At 41.2% G+C, this 19,466-nt stretch overlaps 1 protein-coding gene across 4 annotated transcripts in view; it reads left to right on the forward strand.

Annotated features, from left to right (window-relative positions):
- The window catches only part of LOC5571834 (homeobox protein orthopedia), a 160,963-nt gene that overhangs the window by 46,392 nt on the left and 95,105 nt on the right, over positions 1 to 19,466 (forward strand). For 3 of the 4 annotated variants that reach the window (XM_021841466.1, XM_021841467.1, XM_021841468.1), the window contains exons 2-3: positions 8,287 to 8,474; positions 8,558 to 8,716. In XM_021841466.1, coding sequence (XP_021697158.1) covers positions 8,287 to 8,474; positions 8,558 to 8,716 — 347 coding nt within the window. The remainder of the gene's footprint in view (positions 1 to 8,286; positions 8,475 to 8,557; positions 8,717 to 19,466) is intronic. The other variant, XM_001659915.2, reaches the window with a different exon arrangement.

Consider the following 19,466-nt stretch of genomic DNA (forward strand, 5'->3'; position numbering starts at 1 on the left):
TTCGTTAAAGGCTCCCCCAAATCAAATCGCTGCAAGCACTCTTATATGATACTATTTAGACAAATGCGACGAAAATCGTAGTGAAATCGCGCCTCCGTGGCTTAGGTTCGCTTAGGGCCGCATTTACGGGGGAGGGGGCTGAATAATTAGAATCAATGTAATAGCACATTCTTTCTTGAATCGTATAATATAATTTGAAAGCTTCAATTTATTTACAAAAATCCGCTATAATGGGCGAAATCAATGCAAATAAACTCTAAAAAACAAAATATTAGAACATAAAGAATAAAATTTTGTTGACTTCATGAGAAACAAGATGATTAAGAAAGATTGAAAAACAATTTTGAGAAACAAACAGAGGTTATTCCTTTTGCTTAAATTCCTAACGATTTTTTTAACGTGACATTTCCAACTGTAACAACAAAGTTTAAGACAAAGTTCGAATGCAATTTATAGATCAGCAGATTAAGTAATAGAACTAAATTATTTAATATTAATTTTGAAAATGACTATCGATCACACTGCAATGCTGGTCGTCTTTAAGTGTCTTGAATATAGGAACTTTTAAGACATTTAGCTTGAAGAATTAGGCCAAGAAGGGATCAGACTGGAAACAAAAAGAGACCGAAAATGGATCAAAGAGGAGACCGAAAAACAAAACGTAATCTGATAGGAACTATAAGCTAAGAGTTTGATTAATCATCATAGAATAAGGCCAGAACTTGTTTTTTTTTGTAATTCCTCGTGTCTTTCCGACAGTATTACTGTTTGTATCTTTTCATGATTTTCTCTAGGAATTTCGTGAGAATTCAGTTCTTTTCCGAAAGATTCAGAGCTTAGTCCGAAGATTTCTCCAGATGTTCATTAAGTGATTACTTCTCGTGGAGCATTTTTCTAAGGAAATCCTTTGTTTCGGTACCTCAAGAATATAACCTGTATTTTTCCATGGATAACCATGAAAATTACCTTAGTGATTCCATCAAATATTTCTTTAATGATTCGTTTAGAATTTTTTATGGAAGTCCAAAGTCCCCAAGGAGTTTCCGGTGATTCTTCATCAATTTCCGTAGTATATCCTCCAAGATATAGGTTGAGAACATCTTAAAAAAATATTTGTCATATCTCCTAGAATAACAACTTGAACTCGGTTGAAGGATTAGTGAAAAAATATCTGGAGGAACTCCTAAACTCCTGAGTATAGTCTTTGGAAACGAAACGCGGTTGGGGCCCAGATAGCCGTAGCGGTAAACGCGCAGCTATTCAGCAAGACCAAGCTGAGGGTCGTGGGTTCGAATCCCACCGGTCGAGGATTTTTCGGGTTGGAAATTTTCTCGACTTCCCAGGGCATAGAGTATCTTCGTATCTGCCACACGATATACGCATGCAAAAATGGTCATTGGCATAGTAAGCTCTCAGTTAATAACTGTGGAAGTGCTCATGAGAACACTAAGCTGAGAAGCAGGCTCTGTTCCAATGGGGACGTAACGCCAGAAAGAAGAAGAAGAAGAACGAAACGCGGTAATCCCTGAGCGTTGGAGTGCTCTAAGATTTCCTGGAGAAAATCCTCTAACCAAAGAATTCCAGATGAAATTTCTGGATAAATTACTAGAAGATTTCCTCGAGACATGTAAGACGAATGCCTTGAAAACCCTGTTGAATAGCCAAGTCTTTGAATTTGCCTCTGCAATCTGTAGAATTTTGTATCAGGATTCACTGCAATCCAAATATCAGAAAATAAAACATCGGGGACACATAAAAAAGAGACCAAGTTTCTACACAGCTAAAAATATGTTGTAAATTCCAGTTTATTTTCATGCACATATTTGGAGCATCAATATAAACTGAAATGTCGACGATAAATCGCTTTTTCATTTAAATCAAATGCACCTTAAATTTACACGACCATGTAACATTCAAGCATCTTTGGTTGAAAACTAAATGAAATGCCGTAAAATTAGATGAATTTGGTTTATTTTTACTCTATGTATCAGTTTATACCTACCTTGATACCTTGATGGCTACAGCGTAGCGTCACGCCATTGCCGGGCGTATTGTAAAGCTCCATCTTCGTCGGTCTTGGGCGAAACTTCTCCAGTTGCCCCGAACGTTTAAGGTCGCCAGGTCCTCTTCCACTGCGTACAGCAAGCGTATTCGTGGTCTTCCCCGAAGCCGCCGACCTCTACCTGGTTCCCTGCTGAATATTATTTTCGCAATTCTTTCTTCCGATATTCGCACTAAGTGACCAGCCCACTGAAGTCTGCCGTATTCTACACGATTGATAATATTCGCATCTTTGTACACTTGATACAACTCGTGATTCATGCGTCTGCGCCACACACCATTTTCGAGTTTCCCACCGAGTATTGTCCGCAGCACATTACGCTCAAAACCATCGAGAGCTTTCCAGTCTGACTCTTTCAACGTCCACGCTTCGTGCCCGTAGAGAGCCACCGGAAGAATCAATGTTTTATACAGGACGAATTTTGTTTCCGTTTGTAAGCTGCGGGACCTAAGCTGGTTACGTAGTCCGTAAAAGGCCCTATTCGCAGCCGCAACACGTCTATTCACTTCGCGGGAAACGTCGTACCGGATAAACAAATTCTTTAACAACTTCAAACACATCCCCATCGAACACTACCTCAGCACCTACATCACCATGCCTGACTCTATCTCTACCTGTAACCATGTACTTCGTTTTGGTAGAATTAATAGTTTATCCTCGCTGTCTCCCTCTTCAAAGGCACGAAGGCCTCTTCCACTGACCTGCGATCAATTCCAATTAGGTCTATATCGTCCGCAAAGTCAAGGAGGATGTGCGACCTTGTGATAATAGTGCCATTTCTCTGCACGCCAGATCTCCTAATAGCACCCTCCATTGCAATGTTGAACAGTAAATTCGTAAGTGCGTCTTCCTGCTTCAATCCGTCTAACGTCACGAACGAGGTTGACACCTCGTCTGCGATCCGAACACTTGATTTCGAACGATCCAGCGTAGCACGTATCAGCCTAATAAATTTCGCCGGAAAACCATTTTCAGACATTACCTGCCAAAGCTCATTTCTTTTCACTGAGTCGTACGCCGCCTTGAAATCAATAAACAGATGGTGAGTCTGCAAGTTATTCTCCCGGAATTTGCTGATAGCCTTTTTAACCTCTCCTATGGTCGGTGGGTCCACAGCTTGATCGTCGTCATTTATGTTCATCCTGTTCCTTGCTACATTTCCATTTCCACCGTTCAACAATTGCTGAAAGTGCTCCTTCCACCTGGCAGCCACCGCCGTTTTATCGGTCAGCAAATTCCCTTCTCGATCATTGCACATAGCGGGCACTGGTACGGTATTGTGCCGCGCACCATTGACCGTTGCATAGAATCTCCGCATAACATTCCGGTTCATGCTTTCTTGAGCGTCAGCTACCACACTTTCTTCGTGCTGCGTTTTCTTTCTGCGGTGGATTCGCTTTTCGTCGGCTCTCGCTACCCTGTACCGCTCTCTGTTCTGTCGGGTACCGGCCACAAGCATACGGCTTCTGGCAACATTCTTCATGTCTGTCACTCTCTGGCACTCTTCATCGAACCAGTGGTTTCGTCTTCGTCGTTGACCAGTGCCGATCACTTCCCACGCCGTTGTTTTCACAGCTTCGTGGATAGGGTCCCACAGGCTGTCGACGTCTCCAGCAAAGTTGATTCTTCCCAACTTCTCGTCTAGTTGCTGACGGTATTGCGCAGCTACCCCATCAGTCGACAAGCGTTGTATATTGAAGCGCAGCGTTCTGTTTGTCGTGGAATTCGTGACGCTGGATAACCGCGCCCGAATTTTAGCTACAACGAGATAATGATCCGAGTCGATATTAGGGCCTCGGAAGGTCCTGACATCCATGACATCTGAGAAATGTCGCTCATCAACCAGCACGGTGACTATTTGGGACCAGGTATCGCCACTCGGGTGTCGCCAGGTGTGTTTGCGGATATTCTTTCGTGCGAAGTAGGTACTGCTGATTGCCATCCCTCTAGCAGCAGCGAAGTTACTAGCCGCCGGCCATTATCATTGGTAACGGAATGAAGGCTTTCCGTTCCAATGACGGGTCGGAAGAAATCTTCTTTCCCGATCTGCGCATTTGCGTCGTCGATGACTATCTTGACGTCTTGTTTTGGGCACTCTCCGTAGGCCTTATCTAGGCTCTCATAGAACTCATCCTTCATGTCATCGGGCTCATCGTTCGTTGGCGCATATATGCTGATTAGGCTGTAGTTGAAGAACTTGCCCTTCATTCTCAACACACAGATTCGGTCGCTTACCGGTTTCCACCGAATAATTCGCTTCATCTGCTTCCCAATTTCTATGAAGCCAACTCCATGTTCTGCTCTGTTGCCACCGCTGTAGTAGATGTGGTACTTGAATGAAGTGTTGGCGATGGGGTCCATCGCTCGGAATTCGCGTTCTCCGGTTCTCGGCCAGCGTATTTCCTGGATAGCTGCCACGTTCACGCCGATATTCCGCAGTTCACGAGCCAAGAGCCCAACACGCGCGGGTTCATTCAAAGTTCTCATGTTCCAAGATCCAACTTTCCAATCGTTGTCCTTTATTCGTTGCCGGGTCTGTTGCCGTAAAATCAATCCGTTTGCTCTACTTTTGCCTTTCTTGGTTGGTGAAGAGTCTTCGATAGGCCACCTAACCAGGGTTGCGACACGATACAGCAATGTCCGTTTGTTCTTTACATGATGACCACGGTCATAGCCATCACAACCATCCACCTTTATCAAGGCTTTGGACCTGTAGCTCTGGTTCACAATAGATTCAAGTTCTTTCGGATATGCTACTATGGTGAGCCGTCATGCGCTAGCGGTGTTTCTCAGTTTATACAACATTGGAATTTTATCTGTGTAGTACTTGCTACCAGCCCTACACCAATTTCTTCAACTCAAATCAGTTGAATAAATCTGTATGCTCAACAACTTGAATATTAAAACAGAATTAGAATAAGCATAATTTTAATTAAGGTACCAATAAGAAAAAAATCGTCAAATTAATTTTGTGTTGAAAATTTTTGTTTTCTGTACAAAGTTAAATGAAATATGTTTTTTGGGAAAAGGGCCTCCACATGACAGTGGCCCCCGGGCCCCACATTTGTAAATTTGGCCCTGGGTGCGCTCATAAAACTGTACATGCAGTGAAACATCAGCGAAACCGCGGCGATTGTTTGTCGCTGTCGCCGTAAAAAATTGAGGGAGCTGAAAAGCGTACAACACGCTCGTGGAGTGCTTGCTGTTTCGACGCCATCTTCGATTAAACTGACAGCACCCGAGCGACAAGAAACATGAAACATGATTTTTAGGAGATCCAGAGAACACTTCTCTTGGAGAGAAAAAAATACGCTCTTTACATTAATTACAGAATAGTAGTTTACGGAACATGTTGCAGAATGATAATTTTTACAGCACGAGTCGTAAATTTATAATTACGACGAGTGCTGTAAAAATCAAGTTCTGCAACGAGTTACGTACAACATTTTTTGCAATTTCGTAGAAGACCACTTGAGGGTGTCAGAAATAATATCGGAATGCGTTAATCATCATTTTACAACTTCTGAAAAATGGTTATGTAATGATTCATTACGCAACTCAAAACAGTTACGTGATGAGAAAGCGTTGCGTAATGAATCATTACAGCACTGATTTCAGTTGCGTAATGACTATTCCCGCACTGCATACATCAGTGCAGGAAAGTAGGCCGTTTCATGACAGATTGGCGTGATGAAAATCAGCGTATTACGATGAGAAATTGCAAAAAGGTATTTAAAGCATTCTAATTTTTAACAAACACCCTTAAGACCCTGGATTTGTATGGAAATACACAATAGTATTTGACCATTTTTTCTATATTAAACGATGCGGATGCTTGACATTTTCTGATAATTGATCGAGATTGAAAAGCTCGTTTTGATCTATTTACAAAAATAAACAAAATAAAAATAGCATTATTTATACGTTCGACATATTTTTAAGATAACTGCTTATGAAACGGTACAATAAAGAAGTGTATGTATAGTTGCATTGGTTTAAAATTTATATAGGGTAGCTTACGTATTCTCGGCAGTCTAAGCCGGTGCCGCGCTTATTTTGTAATTTTCTGGGACATCAGCAGACAAATTACGTGTTTGTCTGTTTACACTTATGCGATGCTCAATCCTCTATCGATTCACACCGACAAACTTATTAAAATCTTTTTGGAAACGTTTTTACAACGCATCTCTTGCCTGTATTCGAATTGATTACATCTCTGGCGAAATTGTTTGATCCATCTCAAAAATCTCGTCAGCGGGAAGCTGCCAGAACAAAGAATCATCTGAATATTTCCATTGATGTGTTTTGATGCAAAAATACTGTTTTGATACAAAAATAAAATTTAATAGCCGATAATAGCCGAATGGTGCCGAAGCCGTAAATCGCCCTATCATGGTTTGAAATTTACAAATCAATTTCGTCACAGTCCTTAATATAGGCTAAAAACTATTTGAATTAAAGCATCCCATTTTCAACCAAAAGGTGTCAAAACCTGTACCAATTGTGAACGCCCTTCCAGACACCGAACGCTTTCGAGCATGGAATAATGGCGACAACCCCTCGTCCAAATGGTCCCTTTTTATTCGGCTCTACCTCCAATACCAGATTGGAGCCAGGCCGGCATGGCCAAAGGTTTAAAATGAAACCGTTGAAAGCGGTGATAATGTTTAATTTAATTTTATTAAAACCTATTTTATGCTGCCACGTTTTATGTAGATGAACGTTCTCCGTACGTGACCTGATGCGATGGCCCCGGTGGCAGGAAATGGTTGAAATCCTCCCACCTGTGCTCCGAAAAGCGAATGTTGAGTTTACAGGTGGAATTTTGTGCGGGGGGAGGGAACTGCATTTATCGTAAAGTAAAATTTCGTCGCTTATAGTTGTTGGATTGCAGAGGAAGAAGGTAGAGAACAAGTGTCTGCCAGTGTCACGCGCATTTGGCATAGCTGTAAAGTTGGAAAATTTCAGGAAAATCGAAACGTGTAAAATGCATTCTCGTTTTGTTCACATCCATTGTCAAGAGTCGTCTGTTGGTGATAGCCCATGCACTATGGGCCAGATATTAAAGTTCGAGAACCATAGTAAAAGTTGATTTCCATGGCTAACTCGATTATCCCTAGGATCGTAGTTGCACTGGTTTTGTTTTCTGTAACTCTATACCTCCCTAACTCGATGGTCCCTTCAATTAACATTTAAAAAAAAATCAAAAACAACACACTTATACTGTTGATTTTCCTGAAAGTAATTTCAAACGATCCTAACGTTTTCCCAGTATTCTTTATTGATAGAGTCTGACCTAGCCAATTGATGCTGCATATAATGACTATTATTTTCTTATTGTTGAGCTGAAATCGAATTCAGGTTTACTTCTGCGTCCATCATTCCTCTCGTGGCGTAGGGGTAACGCGCCCTATCTAGAGAACAAAGAGTCGTGAGTTCGATTCTCACCGAGAAGACGTGTAACTTTTTCGAAAATTTCACATCAATTTGTCCATTTAATCCAGTTGCAAAGTATGTGTAATGTTTAGATTTTTGGTAGTTGTTATTATTTTCGTTCAATCTTTTGTGCTATATTTTGCTGATATACAACTGCATGATGGTATAGTGCCTAAACGATTTTAACACAGTTCATTTTTGGCACGAATCCAACGTTTTGTCTTTCGAAGTTTTGTCACCAAACCGATTTATTTTATACTTTATGTATCAGCAAATATTCCTTATTTAACGTAAACCCTCAATGAGTCAATATTGAAGGGGCTATTGACCTAAGGAAAGATCGTTTATACTCGAATAAATGATCCCAAATCATTTAATTTGACACGATTGAGTTTTTTGCTCAAAACTGAACTTCATAAATTTCAATTAAATACTGACATAAATCGAAAAAAATTATCGGTATAAAGCCACACATGTTCTGAATAATGAGAAATTAAAATGAGATAATTCTATATTGTCGTGAAATTTTGATTTCTGGCCCACAGTGCCATATCCGGAATAGCTTGACATTAAAGTAATGAGAATCGAGTGTGCACTCTGATGGTGCCATCTCGATTGGCGTTCGCTCTCTTCAATGGTATATCTACGGAAGATGGATCCGCCCCCTGGCTTTAACTAATTAACGATGTTTGACTATTCATTACCAAACTCGACAATCGAACATAAAAATCAATAAAAGCAATTAGTTTTACCATTTGGCTTTCTGTTCTATGTCATTTTTCTTCCAGGGCCAAAAGAGTGCGACCTGCCAAAGGCGGGCATCACTTCGCTACACGGTGGCAACGGTTTTGGCCCGGTTCCAAACTCGGCCAGTTCGGACAGCAACGGAAATCGATTGCACGTGAACAGCGGAGGGTCGACCGGCGGAGGAAGTGGGGGTGGCCTCTGCGAACCGCACAACATCCTCCAGGATCAGGTAAATGTAGCTTAGCGTCCTGCCGCTGGGTTCCGCCCGGTCCGCTCCATCCAAGTAAATGAATTTTTCTTACTCTCCCCTAGAATATCGACAAAAATGGCAAACAGAAGAGGCATCGAACTCGCTTTACACCGGCTCAGCTGAACGAACTGGAACGGTGCTTCTCCAAGACGCACTATCCGGACATCTTCATGCGGGAGGAAATCGCCATGCGGATCGGGCTGACCGAGTCGCGTGTCCAGGTAGGTGTGGCAATTATTCGGTATAGTTTCGGGGTTTTTACTGATGGCAGGTAAATTCTAAACGTCCATCGTGTTATGTGACGAGGAACAGTGACGCTCAAGCTGATGAGAATAACATTCAATGCGATATAATATTATTTGATATTTTAAGAACATAGGCGAATACAGTGTTGTAAACATTCGACACTTTGCGCGACGTTCGTTTCGTTGCCATGGTCAGCAGTCACAGCACAAACTTTAGACACATTTCATGCACATCTACGCCAAGATATCAAAATTTCAAACTCTGAAATATTTTCAAAGCTATGCAGAACATGAAAGACAATATGTTGAATTGTATAAAAAACATAACTTTGATTGAAAATACCATGAAAAACCTACCTGAAAAGTTTATAAAGTTTATATAATTTATGGTGGTAAATTGCGACATTTAACAACATTTTTCTAAAAGCCCTGTATCATAGTTTATCAAGTGTAATACGACTGTCTTATCCGTCAACTAGAAGGGTATTTGATGACATTGTTATGTGCGGGTTTAATATTTTCAAACGAATTATTGTTTTTTTGAAAACGTATTTTATCGAATAGTCACACTATTATGGTGTCGCGTTACGATAATTGCCTAATTTATGACATTGTAAAATAAATACTTACTATAGAACTTTCGTATTTTGGATTCTCTTCCTTCTTGTCAAGATATGTGTTTCCATAAAAAAAAGATTTAAAATCGGACCATTCTTCTAAAAGTTACACTAGGTGCAAAATTATGGTGTCGCGTTACGTTAATTTTAAACGAAAATTTTCAGAATAAAACTACAAATTTCAAAATGCTCGTTCTCAGCAATGCTACAACCGATTTTCGGAACTTTTGGCTTTTATTAGAAGGAAATAGTTATACTAGTTTTAAGAGTCGCTGCCACCCCGCTGAACCCATCCCCGTTTTTGTTAAGTGTATGTTTTTCTTGTTTTTCACTAAAATCTGATCAAGTAGCTCTGGGTTTTGAATGAACTCGTTGGTAAGTGACCCGAATCTTTTCAGACAGGTGCCGTTTAGTACAGGAATCGTCTCTTACATGTTGTCGAATACTTGGCTTCGATGGTAAACAACGTGGTTCTTCGGTGGATAATCTGGATATTCGTAAAAATGGTCAATTCATGAAAATAATCCAAGACAGCTGCGTTTTTTTTTTTTTTGCAAACTCATCAGAATTCCTTATTATAGAACGCAATAGATTTTTTGAATTGTTCATGGACCTAGGTGGTCACAATAACGGCCTCTGGAAGATCCGGAACATCCGTAAAAATAGTCATTTCGTGAAAAACATCCTAGATCACTGCGATTTTCTTTTTCAAACATATTAGAAATCAATTACTAAACATAATGGATGATTGGAATTGTTCTGGGATATAGGTGACCTATAAAGCTCTTTAGAGAATCTGGAGCAATCGTAAATATGGTGATCTCGTAAAAATCAACTGAGATACACGTATTTTTTTTCATATCTTCCGGATATCTTGTCATTACATTTGTCTATGTTGACATTCATCCTTTACGTTGTATGATCATGAATTTGATTAATTTTGCAATAAATTTCGGTAGTTTTTAATTTCAATTCGAATTATATATGTATTACAAATTTTATATGTTCTATAATTATGATTTTTGACGTGTATGAAAAAAAAAATCGCACAGTGGTCTAGAATGATTTTTACGACCAATTTTGTGGATCTTTTAAATGGAGTTGTAGTGCTCGATGGGCTGTTCCGATAGGATGAAGTTATAAATTGATAACTTTTATAGATATTGCGGATTTTCCAGTAAATTAGGTTGTTTACGATTGAAGACCAGCAGTCCCCAACATGTGTGAGGCTAACTTTTCACTGACCGGAAGCTTTCTGATAATCAGGTAAAATTAACTCACTTGTAAAATTTTGCTACGGCAAATGAAATGTAATATGTTGTTAACAAAATGGTCATCAATGCTTAATTTAATTTTACTTAATATGATAGTGTTTTCTAACACGAAAAGCTAGATTTAAGATAAATGAATGTAATGTTTGTACTACCAATAAAGAATTTGAAAAAAAAAATCATGACCTCCTATCAGCGAACACTTTAACCAAATTCATTCACTGATTCAGAAGGCATGATAACTAACTAGCAGGTCATAGCCGTCCCGGGAAATGTGAATTGAAATATTGATTGCAGCAAAAGTGAAATAAAAATCAGCTGTTTTTTTATGACACCACACCTATAAATACGTTCTTCGGCCACGAAATTTTCCGCACCGCATCGACCCATCTTCCGGTGTCTCTACCATTCGAAGCCCGGTGCTGCTGTTGATCCTTGCGTACATACGATGAATGGCATGTGATGGAAATCACGCGCAGCCCCTAATGGAGCGCAATGATTTTACATAAAATTTACCCCTCGTCTTATGCTGTCTGCTCTTTTTAGGGAAGACGGAGTAATATGCTTCCCCTAAGGAAAAACTCGATTTCAACTGTTAATTTCGTCGGAAGCTTTATTCTACGTGGGTTTACACAAAAGTTGCATAAATAGGCTTGCAATTACTGAAAACAGTTGCTGGATTCAGTCATATATTCTTCTACTTCTTGACATTAGTCCTCACTGGGATAGAGCCTGCTTCTCAGCTTAGTGTTCTTATGAGCACTTCTACAGTTATTAACTGAGAGCTTCCTTTGCCAAACTTGCCATTTTTGCATTTGTATATCGTGTGGTAAGTACGATGCCCAGGCAAGTCAAGGAAATTTCCATTACGAAAAGATCCTGGACCGACCGCGAATCAAACCCAGACAACTTTAACATGGCTTTGCTTTATAGCCGCGGAATCTAACCACTCTGCTGAGGAAGGCCCCTTAGGAAGGATTTAATCATTTCTAAGATATTAAATTCAAAAGAAATGAAACAACAGTCAACGATTTCCGAAACAGCGGGGAATAACGCACGTTCTGTGTCTTGTTTGGGTTAAGGTTTTTGTGGAGCATTTTTCCGCACGTCATTTACTTCTAAGGTTGTCGAAATCATTTATTTTTTTATGTCGAAATTGAGATTATTTTTTTTCCTTGAAAGGCATTAACATTGATACAGTCACCATATGATCGACTGTTACTAAAATATATTTTATTTTGTAGATATGGCTGTAGCGCATTTTACCCCTAGATCCCTTTACAATGCTTTGCGTGGTGGCAAACTGGCGATAAATCACTTTACTACGCTTCCCACCACCACTGCCCGGAATGGGCGAAAAAATCCGATGAGGCAAGGGAAGACCCCGCACGCAATGTTTACAGATGGTGTATCTAATCTAAAAAGGATAATAATGTAACTAATGCTTTTATATTGTCTTGTGATGGTCTCTCTCTCTCTCTCTCTCTTTTCGGGGTTGACTTTTTGATCTTGACAGGGGAGAGTTCTTCCTCTGACACCGAATGTGTATTGGGTTATCGGATTGATTTTCTCGCCCATTTGGTTTCGTTATCTTCGGATGTTCATGACAAAAAGGCTACCGGTTTGAAATCTACGCGGGTATGGATTTCCCGAGTCAAAATATTTGGGACATTTATAATCAAACCATTGAATGATATATTAAAATTTATATGAATAATAAAAAAATATATATAAATAAATAAATAGCAAGATATGAGGATAAGAAAATTGGGAGGTATAATGATAAGAATATGGGAAGATAGGAAGATAGGAAGATAGAAAGATAGAAAGATAGAAAGATAGAAAGATAGAAAGATAGAAAGATAGGAAGATAGGAAGATAGGAAGATAGGAAGATAGGAAGACATGAAGATACGAGGATAGGAAGATAGGAATATACTTACTTTATTTTTGCTGGCTCTACGTCCTTCAAGACATACCTGCGCCACAATGTTACACCAACTAATTCGATCCATGGCTGCTAACCTCCAATTTCTCGATCGCCCCACACTTCCAAGATCCTGCTCCACTTGGTCAAACCACCTAGCTCGTTGCGCTCCCTTTCGTATTGTACCGGCCGGATTTGAGGTGAACACGATTTTTGCGGGATTGTTGTCAGGCATTCTCACAACGTGTCCCGCCCAACGTACCCTTCCAGTTTTGACGACTTTCTGGATACTGGGTTTACCGTAGTGGTTCATTCTTCTCCTCCATACGCCGTTCTCACATACTCCGCCAAAGATCGTCCGAGGCACACGTCGTTCAAAAACGCCTAGCTCTTGCAGGTCCTTTTCGAGCATTGTCCACGTCTCATGCCCGTAGAGGACTACCGGTCTTATCAGCGTCTTGTACATGGTACACTTAGTACTGAAGAGAAGTTTACCAGACCGCAAGGTCTTGTGGAGTCCATAGTAAGCACGACTTCCGGCAATGATACGTCTTCGAATTTCTCTGCTGCAGTTGTTATCCGATCTTATCAATGAACCGAGGTAGACAAATTCGTCCACCACCTCGAACTCATCCCGTCGATCATCACGCGTCTGCCGATGCGAGCTCTATCGCGCTCGGTTCCTCCAGCCAGCAAATATTTCGTCTTCGACATATTTACCTTCAATCCAGCCTGGTATACTATGCAGAAACCACCTGGAACGTTCTTCCGATAATATTGAACAGGAGGCAGGAAAAAACATCGCCTTGTCGAAGTCCTTTGCGTGTTTCAAACGGGTCCGATATTGCGCCCGATATCTTCACACAGCACTGTACACTATCCATCGTTGCCTTGATCAGTCTAGTCAGTTTCTCGGGAAAACCATTCTCGTCCATAATCTTCCATAGCTCTTCGCGGTCGATGGTATCATAGGCCGCTTTGAAATCTATGAAAAGGTGGTGAATAGGGACATGATATTCGCGACACTTTTGAAGGATCTGCCGCCACATAAAGATTTGGTCTGTCGTCGATCGCCCGTCCACAAAACCGGCTTGATAACTTTCCACAAATCTACTTGCCAGTGGCAATAGGCGGCGGAAGATGATCTGGGAGAGCACTTTATAGGCTGCGCTTAGAATGGTGATCACTCGATAGTTGTCACATTCTGACTTTTCACCCTTTTTGTATATTGGGTATATTACTCCCTCCTTCATCTCCTCCGTTAGCTGTTCTGTATCTCAGGGATCCTGGCTAGCAATCGGTGCAGACAAGTGGCCAACCTGTCCGGGCCCATTTTAATAAGTTCTGCTCCAATACCATCCTCATTAGTTTCTATGTTGTTCTTGAGCAGTTTGACAGCATTCTTAATAATAAATCTTCGAGCTGTTTAGTAGAATACCTATAAGTAGATGAAAAAACGAATTTAGTACTATACCATTTAATTCCACTAGAGTTTGTATCCTTTGACAGATACGCGTATTTCGCCTCAACTGAGGTCGAAATACGCGTATCTGTCGAAGGATACAAACTGTAGTGGAATTAAATGGTATAGTACTAAATTCGTTTTTTCATCTACTTAGCATTCTTAACTTCACCTATTGTGGGAGTTGGCACGTCTCCTCCATCCGCCGTACTGATGAAGCCATTCCTCCTGCTGTCTTGATCTTCTTCTTCTTCTGCGCCGTTTAGGTGTTCATCGTAGTGCTGCCTCCACCTTTCAATCACCTCACGTTCGTCCGTCAAGATACCTCCATCCTTATCCCGGCACATTTCGGCTCGCGGCACAAAGCCTTTGCGGGATGCATTTAGTTTCTTGTAGAACTTTCGTGTTTCTTGAGAACGATACAGCTGCTCCATCTCTTCGCACTCCAACTCTTCCAGGCGGCGCTTTTTATCCCGGAATAGATGGGTTTGCTGTCTTCGCTTCTGTTTGTATCGTTCCACGTTTTGACGGGTGCCTTGCTGCAGCATCATCGCCCGCGCTGCATTATTCTCGTCCAAAACCGTCTGACACTCCTCGTCGAACCAACCGTTCCGTCGATTTGCTTCCACGAACCCAATGGCTGCTTTGAGACTACTCCAGCAGTCCTCAAGAGGGGCTTCGGTGAGCTCTCCCTCTTCCGGCAACGCTGCTTCAAGGCTTTACGCGTAATCAGTTGCGACATCGGGTAGCTTGAGTCGTTCCAGATTGTACCGTGGCGGGCGTCGGTACCGAATGTTGTTCACAACGGAGAGTCGTTGGCGCACTTTAACCGTCACTAGGTAGTGGTCCCGTGTTTGCGCCGCGATAGGTTCTGACGTCGATAATGTCCGAGAAGTGTCTTCCATCAATCAAAACATGGTCGATTTGCGATTCAGTCTGTTCGGGTGATCTCCAGGTGTACCGATACGGGAAGCTGTGCTGGAAATAGGTACTACGTATGGCCATGTTTTTGGAGGCGGCGAAATCAATCAGTCTAAGGCCGTTTTCGTTCGTAAGTTGGTGAGCCCGGAACTTTCCTATAATCGGTCTAAATTCCTCCTCCTGGCCAACCTGAGCGTTGAGATCTAGGTTGCTAGGTGAGGGTTGTGCACGTTGATTATGCTGATATTGAAGAAACGGCCTTTGATCCTCAACTTGCACATTCTGTTCTCGATTGGCCACCACACAATCACGCGCCTCTGCATTTCGCCTATCACGGTAAAAGCTGTGCCCAGCTCATGTCTGTTGCCGCAGCTCTGGTGGATAGTATGTCCATCACTATACGTATGTACCGTCGACCCTTTCCAGCAAACCTCCTGCAGCGCTACGATGTCGAGCTTGCGGACCCTCAATAATTCTGAAAGAATGCGGGTACTTCCCAAGAAATTGAAAGACTTACAGTTCCATGATCTGAGTTTCCAATCGTTAGTCCGTTTTCAATGCCTGGGTCTAAGCCGATTGTTCCGGTACGAATTCACATTGTATGCTTCATGTACTAATGATTTTTACGGCTGGCTTTTAGAGCCTGCACCAACCCCCTGTATCGTCGGAGGATCATCGTGCACAGCACTGTTTAGAGTCCCACGCTGGCACTAGGACGATGATCAGCTGCTCCTAACATGGAGAACAGACGCTGTTTTGAGCCACCCCTATCATGGAGAACAGACGCTCTGATAAGCTACACCCTCAGAAGAGAAGAGTCCCCCTTCCTTGTCAGCATACGACCAAGGTCTCACCAGGGTTGGCTACCCGATCTTCTCTTCGGTTACTCGTACCCCAGGTGGCACCACGGGGAGGTAGGAATAGGGGTTACTGGACAAGAGGCTAAGGACTACAAATAGGGTCTATTTTATACCTTCAGGTACGCGGAGTACCAATGGTACGCATTGTCCAGTCATTTACCACCCAGAGAGAAAGATAGGAAGATAGAAAGATATGAAGATAGGAAAATAGTAAGATAGGAAGATAGGAAGATATGAAGAAAGGGAGATAGAAAAATAGGAAGATAGGAAGATAGCTAGAGACGAAGAAGAGAGGAAATATGAAAAAAATGTTCAATAAATTGTTCTCAGTTTTAAATGTTAGAGTCGAAAATAGTAAATGTTCCTAATGTTCGTCGTGCATCATATAATTTTTCAAGGTGAGATAAAATTGCAAGTACATACAAACATTACCCAGACGTCTACAATCGTTTGTGTAGAGCCATCGTGTTTGTGTCCACTTCGACAAAGGTACAGATTCGTAAACGTTGCAAAGATAGCCAACAGAATGGTATACGTACAATGCTTGGGTAGCAAGCACGTATAACTATCGATTTTCCTGACATCTAATGAAATGCTAAAAGCATAGTGTCAAACCAGCTACACGAAACCATCTGTCGAGTCCGATGTCTTTCTCATTTCTACTGTGGCCGCTGAATGGTGGCTTCTATATTTTATTGGATTTTGACTGGGGTTGATAATAGTGGTCAAGACTATACAACTCTCTCACTCGGTGTTAAGTATAAATTTCTCATGCCAAGCAAATCAATTTGTGGCCAAGCCCGCAGTTTCTTGCTCTTCAAGACTGACCATTCTGGACCATAGTCGGACTTTTGTCGTCATCGTCGGTCTGTCACCACCTCATCCCGGAGAACGCAGCACATGTCATTGCGGACTTACGGGTAAGATTTGCTAGACGAAATGGAACAGGTTTCTCACAAGACAGTCATTACAAGAGTCTCGGATGGAAGAGCTAGCCCTTTGTTTAAGGAAAATGATTTGATGCCTTGGGGCAAGGAAAGGATTACAAGAAAACAGTCACATATCATGTTTATGTAAATGAGACTTGGTTATAAATTTGTGGTCCGGGATGCAAAGGAATTATGTCATGTTACTTTAATCTGTCGGTGATTAGTGACGATATTCATTAATTTGACGCAGGAGGATTTTCCCGTCATTGTTCCACAATGGAGAGTTCAAATAGCTAATGAAAAATTACTCCATTAATTACTTCAATTGAGATTTGCTATTTGAAAAAATGCGGCTGTAATCCGAAACTATTTGCACCATCCGCAAACTGGAATTACTGACTCAATTAACTCCTATGTAGCAGTCGATGTGGACAATTAACTGCCAACCAAAACGGCTACTGATCCTGGAAATGACCACCTACGGCTCGGAAAGCAATCAAATCATCAAACAAATCGTTCCAATATAGCCCATCGGAGGGAGCTCAAATGGCCATCCCTAGTCGCCGTCATCTTCTCCCGTCTGACTTTTCTCCCTTCAAATACCGGAGCAATCAACGAGACACCAGAGAAAGAAAGCAAGCTCATAAAAGCATAATGACATCATAAAAATCGAATCACAAAAATCCCCTGCAGTTTGCTTTGTTCCCCCATGAACCATCACCACGTGGTCGGTCGTGTCATATACATATAGACAGGGGGTAGCCAATTTTCGATTTGAGCTCCGGATTTTCCAAAACGATCGATTTGGCTGAAATCATCGGAATTCTAAATGTGGTAGACACCTTGCCCCTATGCGAAGTGAAAGATAACAATCAGCTCAGAAATTGGTGCGAAATTTCCATATCAAGGATAAAGTTTTTCCATAAAAGCCCAATTGTGCCCGGCAGCAAATACGAAAGTTTCCTCCAGGCTACATCCTAATTACACACACGGATACGGTTCATTACACGTAAACTATGATAGTTGGAGCAATCTTTTGAAGCTGATACCGGCTAGTGGTTGCTATCTGCATGCTAAAGCAAAGGAGAGAAGTTCCCTGTGCGATAATTGGGTTGATTGGAAAAGTTCATCTTCTGTGGTTTTTCGGGAGCAATCTTTGACTACTGCAAGAACCGAAGTACAGCAACCCATCTGCATGATCCGGTTAAGACTGGGGAGATAAGCAACCTTGAAATATTGGAAGCAGATTTGCCTGCAGCAACTTTTGGGGCACTATTGATGGAGGAAGATATTTTTGTAAGACTCTTTCAGTGTGGTTCAAGCGTCGTCATCGGAGCAGGATTTTTGTTTTCAGAGACGTGACCCGACTACAGAGCGCACCCAGATGAAGTGGGCTTTCATTGATTGATTTATGTCCCGATAATGTTGCTGGTGTTTGCTCAGGGTTTACCGGAGCAATCTCAGTTGAATGTTGAATAAGACGGCTTGTAAACACTTTAAAAAATATTAAATTTGGCAATACAAATCGTTCGAATTTAAAAATCGTTTTATTCATGCCTATGTGTACTTTATGCAATCTGTGAGGCATTTTTAAGAGTAGTAACCTTTTTGTTATGGAATCGATTGTCATTTATCTTTCCTATGTTGAGCATTGACAGATTTTGTGTTTTGAAACTTTTAAATACCATCTTGAAAAAGAGTTCACCTAAGTACATTTTTAGAAAAAAAAAAAAGCAAATCCTGATTGCAACGTAAAATTTTAATTCTAATTATATCAACATTAACCAATTCACCCTTGGAAGAAAGAGCGCATTCTTTTGTACCATTTTTACCATATTTAGAGACAGTTTTAAATCACGGATTTTTGAATGAAGTTGTGAATTCAGAAATTCACTCTTCCTTTTGTTTGTAGCAGCAACGAAAAAAGAAGCGACCTTCTATAAACGCTTCTTCTCAAGACGAAGTCCGAAAAGGATTACCACCACTAGCTGTCGCTAAAGGGTGCGACGAAAAATCGAACGGGTTCCAACAAGAATCGAAAAGGGATCAATAGTAGACAAATAGTACTGCAAAGTACTGTGTTATTGCCTAAGGTAGTCTTAAAAACTTCCGAGAGCAGAAAGAACGATGCGCACTACAGTTGCAGTTTGATTTTCATTAACACCAATGCACTAACAACATCGAATTCAATCACAATAGAATGCTGATAAAAATCCTATCTGTTGGTCTCATCAACAGGTTGCCAATGAATAATCCAAAGTTTATTTGTTTTCTTATTAAACTCTGGCACGTGCCGCAAGCAGGCGGTCGCACTTCCAGTAGGGTGGGTGGACCGAATAACCTCCGGCACGCTTTGGTGATTTGTCGAACAAGCCGACGAACCCAAATGTAAATCTCGGAAAAAAAACATCCCACATGTGAGTGGATGCCTCGAATAAAAGGGGGAAATGGATGTGAATGGACCGAACGGAAAACTAATAAAGTGAATATGAAGTCGAATTGACTTGTAAACGAAACAAATTGCTGCGATAATCTGCAATTGATGGACGGAATTATGTCACCATGGCGATGTGGGCTGCACGAAAATTGAAAGGGGTTAGTCACGTTCTTCAGTGTTTCAGTTTTGAAAAGAATACTTCATCTTTGAAACATCAGTACCTAAATCAAACAAAGACAAGAAATTCTTCTGCGCAGTCAGTGCTCATATCGAATATCAGTGACCGCAAAGCATCGATTCAAT

This window comes from Aedes aegypti, chromosome 2 (assembly GCF_002204515.2).
Source record: "Aedes aegypti strain LVP_AGWG chromosome 2, AaegL5.0 Primary Assembly, whole genome shotgun sequence".
NCBI lineage: Eukaryota > Metazoa > Arthropoda > Insecta > Diptera > Culicidae > Aedes > Aedes aegypti.